The sequence below is a fragment of the Engystomops pustulosus genome, chromosome 4, assembly GCF_040894005.1.
Source record: "Engystomops pustulosus chromosome 4, aEngPut4.maternal, whole genome shotgun sequence".
Lineage (NCBI taxonomy): Eukaryota > Metazoa > Chordata > Amphibia > Anura > Leptodactylidae > Engystomops > Engystomops pustulosus.
Window position 1 is genome coordinate 87,388,506 of NC_092414.1, and position 10,681 is coordinate 87,399,186.

Consider the following 10,681-nt stretch of genomic DNA (forward strand, 5'->3'; position numbering starts at 1 on the left):
TAGCCGCCCCCATAGGCTATTATGGCGTCTACTGAGCATGTACGTTGCTGAGCAGCATGGACAAAACTTGCTGCATTTTCCCATCCAGGGTTTCCTGCTACTGTATACTGCGGAGACAGATGCAAAAATGATACCTCCATCTGCCGGTATATGTGTGTGTGCTCAGAGTATACACTGGGCGCTTTTTTGGCAAAAACTCGAGCCTTAAAATTGTCTGAGCGCATGAAAAAGACGAAATGATTGCCTGTGTGAAACACCTCTAAATCTTAATTATTAACAAGCAGTAAACTATGCACTATTTCTGAGCACATATATAAAATACAACAGTGGTCTTCTGGCTGAATAGATATTGATTCATTTAGTCTATTTTAAGATCAGAAAACATTATATTGGATAAATTAACCATTTAGCTCATATTTTGGGAGGTATGTTGATGTTCATACCTGTGGTTGCTTTTCTCAACTGCCAGCACTGTAGTTCGACCAACAGACAATATTCTGTATAATGTAAGGACTCCCTTTCCTGTGCATTGTCCAGGTCCATGGTATTGGACCAACATGCTGAACATGTTTGTGCGCAGGGAACATTTATGGTAAGCTTTAGATCAAGTAGAGGGGACAAGTATCCGCCAGCTATATAGTGAAATACAAAAAAAAAATTTAAAAAAATATGTATTTCCAATACCAAAAATGGCACACAGTATTTTTTAAGGCATCAGAGCCCTGCAGGAGATCTGCTAAAAAGTAGAACATGTCCTAGTCAGAAAGACTATAGTGTAAAACTCAGGGCGTCCATCTGTGGGTTACACACGTAGATCTTTGCACTTAATGTGCATAAATACACAGCTCAAAACAAATAGACAAGCCCAATGTCCATAGACACAAACAAATAACAGCATAGATTAGCAAATTGCATTTAATTCAGCAGCATGTAGGATCTTTAACTCCCAATAGTGCAGTTATTTATACCCGTTCCAATTTTAACATATTGCAACAATGTATATTTCACATGAGCATTATCAAAATGTAAAAAGCAACAGATCTTAAAAAGATGGTATAGTTATAGTCCTGGAGTAAGAACCAATACAATTGCTTTTCAGGTCATGTAAAAAAAATATACAGATATTTGTTGGACAAAGTATCTATTTTATTAAGATGCCCAACAAAGGCCACAACATAGTTTTCACCGAGTTGCTCCAGTCACAAGAACATAAATATATAAATTAGGAGACCAAGTTTCCTGCACTGTGCTAGCAGCTGCCAGTAGTAGTTATCAGTAGAAATGTGTAAGAACAAAATACTACAATACTGGTTGAATGCAGCAAGTAATTTTTTATATATATATGTATTTATAGGAATGGCAGAAAGATTGTCTATGTTTATGCCACTAATACACTAAAAAAATCAGATTGTGCTTGAGTTTTTTTTTTAATACTAGCTCATTGGAACCATAGAGGGCACTGAGCAGACCAATTTTCCAATGGAAATGGGGCAGAATGATGGGGGGGGGGAATTATGTAAGACTTATGGTTTATATATTTTCTGGACTTATTGTGGGAGAGTAGTTACAGCCCAAATAGTCTTTTCCCACAAATCTATTTACAGCATCATTCTGCTCAGTTTGTGTGCAGATTATACTGCATTTTGACTCTTCCGGTGCCATATCCCATGACAACTAGATAGTTCCGAATCAGACCTTATCTATATAGACAGAAGTTTACCTTCATAGCAATGTAGAAGACAAACAATTCCGTCTGCAGTCACAGATATAGCTATATAGGACAAATACTGAGGGTACATTAGCATAAAGTATTGTCAAGAGAATGTTGTAATGTCCCATAAGAAGGCAACTGCTGACACACGAGCCATAAAACTCCCCAATAATTTAAATAACTATTATGGATGGACTGCACTCTTTGGCTGATCTGAGGATCAGTAGTATATGGGAAGTGAAAGCAAGTGAAGGAGCAAAAAGAAGGAACAAGGAAGAACACCACTTAAGGAAAGACTGGTAACTAACTCAAAGATGCAAAGGCACAGAAACTGGGCAGGGGCAGGCTGCGTAGTAGCTAGTGTGTAGGCATAAATACCAGTACATCTTACTAACAGTCAACTTATGTATCTGACCATAAGAAGTCTTAGACAGAGCGGCAAGTGATAACATAGTGACAACGCATTCAGAGAAGAGGTTGAAGGGGGACATAAATGATCAAACTAAGATCACAGGCATATCCAAAACGAAAAAGTAATCGCTACTTTCAACAATATTTCTTATGAATCAAATAAGTTTTATTAATCAGTTTATCACAAAAGAATATTCATCAACATACAAAAAAGGGTAGTTATAAAGTGGGAACACAATTAAAAACAGTGCACAGCCACATAAGACAAAAGCAGAACACCATGGAATTGGGATCCATACAATCACTTAGACCAAAGCATAATCGAGTACAAGCCTCAGCTACAGACTCCCCTTGAGAATGCCAGTTGGCGAAACACGTGTCGGGGCTGCACTGTGTACACCACCTATCCCGGTATGGTAATGACCTTTGGTACTCACTGAGTTAGCATACTCTATAGCTGAGGCTTGTACTCGATTATGCTTTGGTCTAAGTGATTGTATGGATCCCATACCAAGTAATCTTTTCCTTGGTGTTCTGCTTTTGTCTTATGTGGCTGTGCACTGTTTTTAACTAATGTGTTCCCACTTTATAACTACCCTTTTTTGTATGTTGATGAATATTCTTTTGTGATAAACTGATTAATAAAACTTATTTGATTCATAAGAAATATTGTTGAAAGTAGCGATTACTTTTTCGTTTTGGATTTGACATTATTGGAGCACAGGATTTAGTAGTGGCACTCCATCCAGTTGCCCCTATCCTCAGCTCCCCTACCAGTTTGATGTAAGATCACAGGCATGTTGAACAATAGAGTGAAGGAGGTCAAAGCTTCATACTAAGGGTATATAGGCAAGATGAATGTGGGCAGCTTACACACATTGGTAACACTAGCTAAAACTAGCCAAATCCTTTTATTTTTATTGCATATTGCTCCATGGTAGATACTTCTTCCTGTCGTGTATTGTTTAAAGTTGACACACAGGCAAGGAAACCTATGGATTGAAAGCTCATCGCCAAACCAACTTAACAATGGACCTGCATGCTCGGCTTGGAGGTATGTGTGTATTATATTTCAGCAGGATAGCCTAGTTTAATCCCTCTGGCCCATTGTTACCTTATGCAAGTCACTAAATGGGATATAACTTGTTTAAATTTTTTTTTAAAAAAAAAGGCTGCACTCTTGGCTTTATTACTGCTAGTTTCAACTTTTTGAGCCCGGCTTAAGGCTTGCATATACTCTGGAGGTTTTCAGAGACTGAGAAAGCTCATTTAGAAAAGATATTAGGTGGGAATCTTTCTCAGATTTCTTTGAATCAAAAATGACCACAATGGTAAAGTGCGGCTCAGGTCGTGTCAGAAAGTATGTACTTTGCACCTTTTCATCATAGAAGTGGACAACCTTCTCTAAAGTGTTTAGATCACCAGTTTTTTCAGACATTATCATAATGACATTTGGCCAGTGAACCGCTGGTCTCTCCAATGGCAGTGACACCACAGCAGGATATTGGTCAACCCCTTTAGGGGCTTCTCTGTAAGAATCCGGATGATGGTACCCATGACCCTGAAAACTTTCTGATCCTCGATTATCAAATATTAAGGAGACATTGACTGCATCATATTTTCTAATGAAGCTAGATATCTTCCCAAAGTAATCTGGGTTAGTCTTAGCAGTCAGGGTCTTCATCTCGGAGGTCTGTCGGCTCAGTGCTTCATGGAAGTAAAAGCTGAACTTGGCTAGCAGGATATTTTTAAATTTCAGGAGCCACGAGAAGAGATGTGGGGGCTGCACCGCCTTCTGAGATTGTCCCCCAAAGAGATGCTTTTTGGTTTCTTTTTGTTTTTCAAATATCTGTCCCCAACTTTGAAGTTTAGTATGTGCATTGTGCAAGTTTACAAGAGACAATAGGAATTTCCACTCAAATATCTGGCTCTGGGCCTTTAGCAGATGCACAAGAACATCAACTTCAAGCTGGAAGCCATTTTCTAAAGGCGACAATATAGGGTGATGAAACCTAAACACAAACAAAAAAGTAAATGAGGCACACATGAAAAGTACAGTAGTTGAATTAAAGCAACACACAATGGGAACTGCTGCATTTACAAGCCTCTATGCAATTATTATTACCAGAAGGGAATCTACAAAGATATTAATTGCTTTGATAATGTATTAACACATGTCTGAATACAATAGAAATAGTCATGAAGACAATAGTGTCAGAAATTCCACTGACATTTTTCTATGTTCAGTTCCATTAATCCATTAGTAATAGCGGAAAATGAAGGGATTGTCCGGCAGTAAAAATTACCTAAAATTAAAATCTCTTTTTTTCATAGCGAATCAATTCTTTCCCCCGAACTAAACATACTTAAAACCCACATTAATTCTTAGATGGACTATTTCTGCCCCAGGAAGGAAAGTGTTTGAGGAGAATGGGGAGTCCACTTTAGCTGCCCTGTTATGCTGCCTTCTGGCATTGACATATTGGATGTGAGACATATTGGAATGTCCCATAGCAATCAATGGAGCAAAACGCATCCTGCGCTTCAGTGTCCGGTAACCGGACCCCCTGGATATGTTTGGGCAGAGGATAAATGTTGTTTATGGGAAAACCCTCTTTGTGGCATCTCTTTGTTCCATACACCCACAAGCTCTACCATACCTGCAAAGGGATTAGCCAGGGCTAGAACACTGTGAGCTCCCGGACAGGATTTTACCTCTGCCTATTGGGGAAGCGAACCGATAGCAGTTTTACAATTCTAAATAAAAAGGGCAAATTCATTTAAAGAATTTGATAAATGACTAGGTCCCATACTTGTTAGAAGACCTTGCTGACTTTACTTATCATAGTTTAACCTATCTATGTCAAGCAGTGTGTAGTAATGCTCACCTGGAATTGTACTTCTTTAAAATAGCGTCCAAGATGTTCACAAGTTCCTCAGCGTTCACAAATTTCTGACTGCTCAGTGTGTACATTTTCTCATAAAAATCTGCAATTTCCATTCGAGCCTGAACAAAAAAGCAGAGTTGTTCTGACAGATGAGAAAGCAGTTCTTCCAAGTGAGGAGCCGTCCCACCAGTGGCATTTCTCCCCGTGGTGACAACTTTCTTCAGCTCATTGTACAATGAGGTGTAATTCGTTCTGATGGAATCCTTCCGGCTGAAGAACGACTGTCCACCTGCAAAAGACAAGACACTAGCATAAGCCAGTGCACCCTCCACATAGAAAAATAACCTCACTCCATAACCAATACTTTTCACTTCAAAGAAACACAGAATATCCAGCATCAAAACATTAAAATCCACGCATTTCGTAATGTCAAAAGACAAACAAAAACACAAGATTAGACAAGACAGCCCTTTAAACATATTCAAGGTCATAGGCCACTAGATCAAAGTCCGCTGTTATCATAAATTCCTACAATGTCACTTCAAGAAAAAAAAAGTAAACAGCCTCCCACTATGTTCTATGGAAGAAAGTTTTTTTATGGATTTTCTCAGGTCAAAACCCAACAAGCCCTAAAGAGACCGGGACAGCCTTAACCCTTTCAGGACCTTGCCCTTTTTTGTTTTTTCATTTTTCACTCCCCATGATCAAAAATCCATAACTTTTTTATTTTTCCATGTCCAGAGCTGTGTGACAACTTGTTTTCTGCGTAACAAATTACACTTCATAGAGATGGTATTGAATATTCCATACCATGTACTGGGAAGCGGGAAAAAAAATTCCAAATGCAGTGAAATTGGTAAAAAAACGCATTTGTGCCATTTTCTTGTGGGCTTGGATCTTATGGATTTCACTGTGCACCCCAAATGACATGTCTACTTTATTCTTTGGGTCGGTACGATTACGGGGATAACAACTTTATATAGGTTTTATAATGTTATCATACATTTAAAAAAATTAAAACCTCATGTGCAAACATTTTTTGGGGGATTTTGCCATCTTCTGGCGCTAATAACTTTTTTATACTTTGGTGTACAGAGCTGTGGGTGGTGTAGTTTTTTGCGGATTTTGATGACGTTTACAAAATCAATGGGGATTTTACTCCTCATACATTACAATGTAATGCATGGGTTAACCCGAAGTACCCTCGGCAGCTTTGTAATATGCAGCATACGTGCCATTACGTCATTGGTCGTGAATGGGTTAAAGGATTACCTGATAATAGAAGATTACAACTCACCTCCCCTTTTTTTGTGGACATCACCAGAAAACTTTATTTGGATCTTTCAGAAACCCCTTGTTTTGTAAAAACAACACTTTTTAAATATGCGTATGAGTCTGAGGAGCTCTGCTGATAAGTAATTTATTCTATTACCCCGTTCTAGTTCACGTTTTGTTATAACAAAGGCGTAACAGAAGGTAACCTTTCATTCATTGAGGTCATTGGCTAAACATAAAAGTGAATGGCTGAATGTTTTTAGAATCTCTTACTGATAGGGATTTTTTTTTATGCAGGGCCCCAGCAGCCCTCTTGACTTTTGTAAGGTGAGTCCTAATTAACCCTATGAGGGAGGATGAGATAGCTGCCAGTATTGGCATCCCTGGGTGGGCAGCATACCCCCCCCCCCCAAGATGGCCGCTGTAGAGGAATATATCACCAACACTTACACTCTCCCAAAACAACAGGTAAACCAGTAAGTCCCAATGCGGGTGTGAACTGGGCCTAAAAAGAATAGATAGAAAATTCCTGGAAACAACCACCCAACACTGATGGGGGCCCCTATCTGCTCCCTGCCCAGGGCTGCAGGGTCAGTGTTCTGCCTCATCGCTAGGATAGGGCATGGCCGCACTACTAGCTGCTCACCCGGCTTCTGTCCTAGGAAGCTCATGCTGTGATAAGCCTTCTCGGCGGCCGCCAGGTGAGCCAGGGCGGCCAGCATGGACGACCACGAGATGCCCGCGTTCTTGTTGGCCTCCTTCTCGCGCTCCACGTTGTCCTTGGCTTTGTCATAGGAGAAGTGACCCAGGTGCGAGAAGAAGGTCTGCAGCACATTCTGCTCGGCGGTGACTGGCGGGGTCTTCTGGGAGAGCATCACCACAGTCGTCATCAGCAGCAGCGGCTCTTCGTCATCATCGTCGTCCTCCTGCCCAGGGGCAGCCGGGGCATCACCCGCTTGCTGGGGCACCACCATACAGCGACACACCGCGCGACAGCGGAGCACGGCACCGAGGACACGGAAAGCTGCCGAACCAGCACTACCAGCGGGGAACTCACTGCCGACACCGGACTGTTTACCTGGGTCACGTGACGGCGCCGGAAGAGTGACGTCTACATGACGTTGCCCTCAGCGTCCTCAACAACTTTATTGAGAGCAGACAGAAAGGACACGTGTCAGCGGAGGGCAAGAAGGAGAAGATGCTCGCACTTCCTACAAAGCATGGCCATGTTGTCTGGGTTCTTGTACTACATTTTGAGAAGTGTAATAAACCAGATAACATGTTGATAACCCCAAATAGTGTTCACAGAACTGGATTGGACGTGTAACGACTCTTTAGTAAATATAGATTTTTTTTTAATGAGCCTCAGTAAAATAATAAGCCTTGGTCCTGCAGGGTGGCGCTCATTATCACTGGTCTCACATTGGCTAAGGAAATAAAAGAGATGAGGCAGCACTCCTGGAAAAGGCTAGGTGTTTATTCACCCAATGTGGAAGCCTTGAAAAGAGCTCCATTGAGCGGCTGAAACGTCGCACCTTCCACATTGGCTGAATAGACACCTAGCCTTTTCCAGGAGTGCTGCCTCAACTCTTTTATTTCCTTTGGCAATCATTTGCTTACCTTGAGTCCGTTCAGCGGAGGCTTGCACCCACACTGGGACCCTGGTCCCCTCCTTCACAGTGCTGCTCTACCTTCACAGTTGGTCTCACATTGGGATATAGAGGCCCAGCAGTAACCTAGTGTCAAGAGGCGCATGTGCTACAGCATCTCTTTGGGATATAGCGGGTGCAAGCTGTTCACCCCTTAGACCCCTTGCCGACAAACGTATTTCTCATGTTGGTCCAATGTGATCCGTCATCACAAAGGACTCGCACTTAACTCTACACACATCAGGTTTTTTTTTCTTGCAGTCTCTGTTGCAATGTTCTCTCTCTGTGCATTAAAAGTAAACCCTATTGAAGTCTACCGGTGCCGGAAAAAAAATGACAGCACTAGGGTTATCCAAGTACATTCTGCACAAGTTCCCAGGAAGTAGCTGTGAGCATAAAGAATCTGACATAAGTGAAATATGGTTTGGGTTACAAAAAAACTGCATGGCTGCACATCACTGGGAGTGAACTCTGAGGACGGTTTTCCACGTGGTGTTTTTGTCGCATTTGCGCTTTGGTGAAATCCCCTCCACTTGAGTTTTGGATGCGCTTAAAAACACAACAAAAACGTCACGTGGGAAACCGCACTGAGGGTGCCCTCACACCTGGCATTTTGGGCATGTGTCACAATGTATGCATTTTACAAGTGTTTGGCTGCTTTGAAAGCGTTTTTCTTCATTGATGGAAGTGTAAGCAGCTGTGTTAACTGCTGCATACACTTCCAGCAATTAAAAAAATGTTTTCAAAGCAAAAGCATGGTAACATGAAAAACGCATGCATCTAAACGCTTGCCCAAAATGCCTGATGTCAACACACCCTTAATGAACAATGAAAAACTCTGAGCACAATCTGATTAAATTTGCACGATTTTCACAGTCATCTGATTTTCAACGAGGTTCGTGGGCAAGAGGACTTAAAAGAAACCTACCACTTGATTTGATGCATTATGAAGCAAACATACCTTGAGAATGCTGTAGCTACACTGATGCAGGATTATATCTTGGTTAAAACAGATATAACATTATGATAATGAAGCTCTGCCCCTTCTTAGGCTCAGCGCTTCTCCTAGGCTGTGAGTTTTTCTCTGCAGGAGATGATGATGCAATCACTTTTCTCCCTGCCAGACAGAATAATCAATTGCTGCACCATCCCACAGTGTATGAGTCATCTAGCTCAGGTTGATTAGTCATGCTTGACTAACCGCCATTTGTAATTCCAAGCTCCATGTAATGTGTCATCCAGCCTGTCCCAGCTTTCCCATGGTCCTGAATGTTAATATTTTTTTCTGCATAAACCAGCTCAGGGATTAACCAAGATATACTTCTGCATCAGTGTAGCTACAGCATTCTCAAGGTATGTTTGCTTCATAATGCATTAAATCAAATGGTAGGTTTCCTTTAAGCACACATCCCTTTTTAATTTTTGTGATTCTATTTGGTTTTATGTGTGTTTGTCAGATGTTTTATCACATACAGAAATACAAGTGCTATCATATTATGAGTAACAAAAAGCTTTTATTGACAGAATGAGTTAATGCAGCAAGTCAACATTTGCAGTGTTGACCCTTTTTCTTCAGGACCTCTGCAAATCTCCCTGGCAGCTCTCAATCAACTTCTGGACCAGATCCTGACTGATAGCAGTCCATTCTTGCACAATCAATGCTTGCATTTTGTCACAATTTGTTGGTTTTTGTTTGTCCACCCGTCTCTTGATGATTGACCACAAGTTCTCAATGGGATTAAGATCTGGGGAGTTTCCAGGCCAAGGACCCAAAATCTCTATGTTTTGTTCCCTGAGCCATTTAGTTATCAACTTTGCTTTTCGGCAAGGTGCTCCATCATGCTGGAAAAGGCATTGTTGATCACCAAACTGCTCTTGGACGGTTGGGAGAAGTTGCTCTTGGAGGACATTCTGGTACCATTCTTTATTCATGGATGTGTTTTTAGGCAAGACTGTAACAGAGCCGATTCCCTTGGCTGAGAAGCAACCCCACACATGAATGGTTGCAGGATGCTTTACAGTTGGCATGAGACAAGACTGGTGGTATCGCTCACCTTGTCTTCTCCGAACAAGCTGTTTTCCAGATGTTCCAAACAATTGGAAAGGGGATTCATCAGAGAAAATGACTTTCCCCCAGTCCTCAGCAGTCCACTCCCTGTACCTTTTGCAGAATATCAGTCTGTCCCTGATGTTTTTTCTGGAGAGGAGTGGCTTCTTTGCTGCCCTCCTTGACAGCAGGCCTTGCTCCAAGAGTCACCGCCTCACAGTGCGTGCAGATGCACTCACACCTGCCTGCTGCCATTCCTGAACAAGTTCTGCACTGCTGGCAGTCTGATCCCGAAGCTGAAACACTTAGGAGACGGTCCTGGCTTTTGTTGGTTCTTCTTGGACGCCCTGGAGCCTTTTTGGCAACAATGGAACCTCTCTCCTTGAATTCCTTGATGATGTGATAGATTGTTGACCAAGGTGCAATCTTTCTAGCTGCGATACTCTTCCCTATTAGGCCAGCTTTGTGGAGTGCAATGATGACTTACAAATTGTAATATTCTATGGTGAGTACTAGGAAGCAGGAAATAAATTCCAAATGTGGTAAAATTGCCAAAAAAACCCCACATTGGTACCTTCTTTAGGGCCCTCTTTATACGGCTTTCACAGTGTGGTACACATGACATGTATCCATTATTCTTTGGGTCAGTACAGTCACGGAGTGTAACGGGTCACACAGACAACGGAACTAAAAGTCTCTA

At 41.6% G+C, this 10,681-nt stretch overlaps 1 protein-coding gene across 1 annotated transcript; it reads right to left on the minus strand.

Annotated features, from left to right (window-relative positions):
• Nucleotides 1–899: 899 nt before the first annotated feature.
• KICS2 (KICSTOR subunit 2) lies at nt 900–7,407 on the minus strand. The gene is made up of 3 exons (XM_072146614.1): nt 6,932–7,407; nt 5,011–5,299; nt 900–4,134 (listed from the first exon to the last, which is right to left on the minus strand). Exons 1-3 carry the CDS (start codon nt 7,257–7,259, stop codon nt 3,324–3,326), a joined length of 1,428 nt encoding a protein of 475 aa, XP_072002715.1. The 5' UTR covers nt 7,260–7,407; the 3' UTR covers nt 900–3,323.
• Nucleotides 7,408–10,681: the final 3,274 nt, after the last annotated feature.

Bases quoted from the DNA above. Each gene is read 5' to 3' on its own strand.
- KICS2 (XM_072146614.1), bottom strand. From the start codon at position 7,259: ATGGTGGTGCCCCAGCAAGCGGGTGATGCCCCGGCTGCCCCTGGGCAG. The intron at 5,300-6,931 runs GTGAGCAGCTAG...TGTCTTTTGCAG, and splicing joins CTTCCTAGGACAGAAGCCGG to GTGGACAGTCGTTCTTCAGC. The intron at 4,135-5,010 runs GTGAGCATTACT...GTTTGTGTTTAG, and splicing joins TTAAAGAAGTACAATTCCAG to GTTTCATCACCCTATATTGT.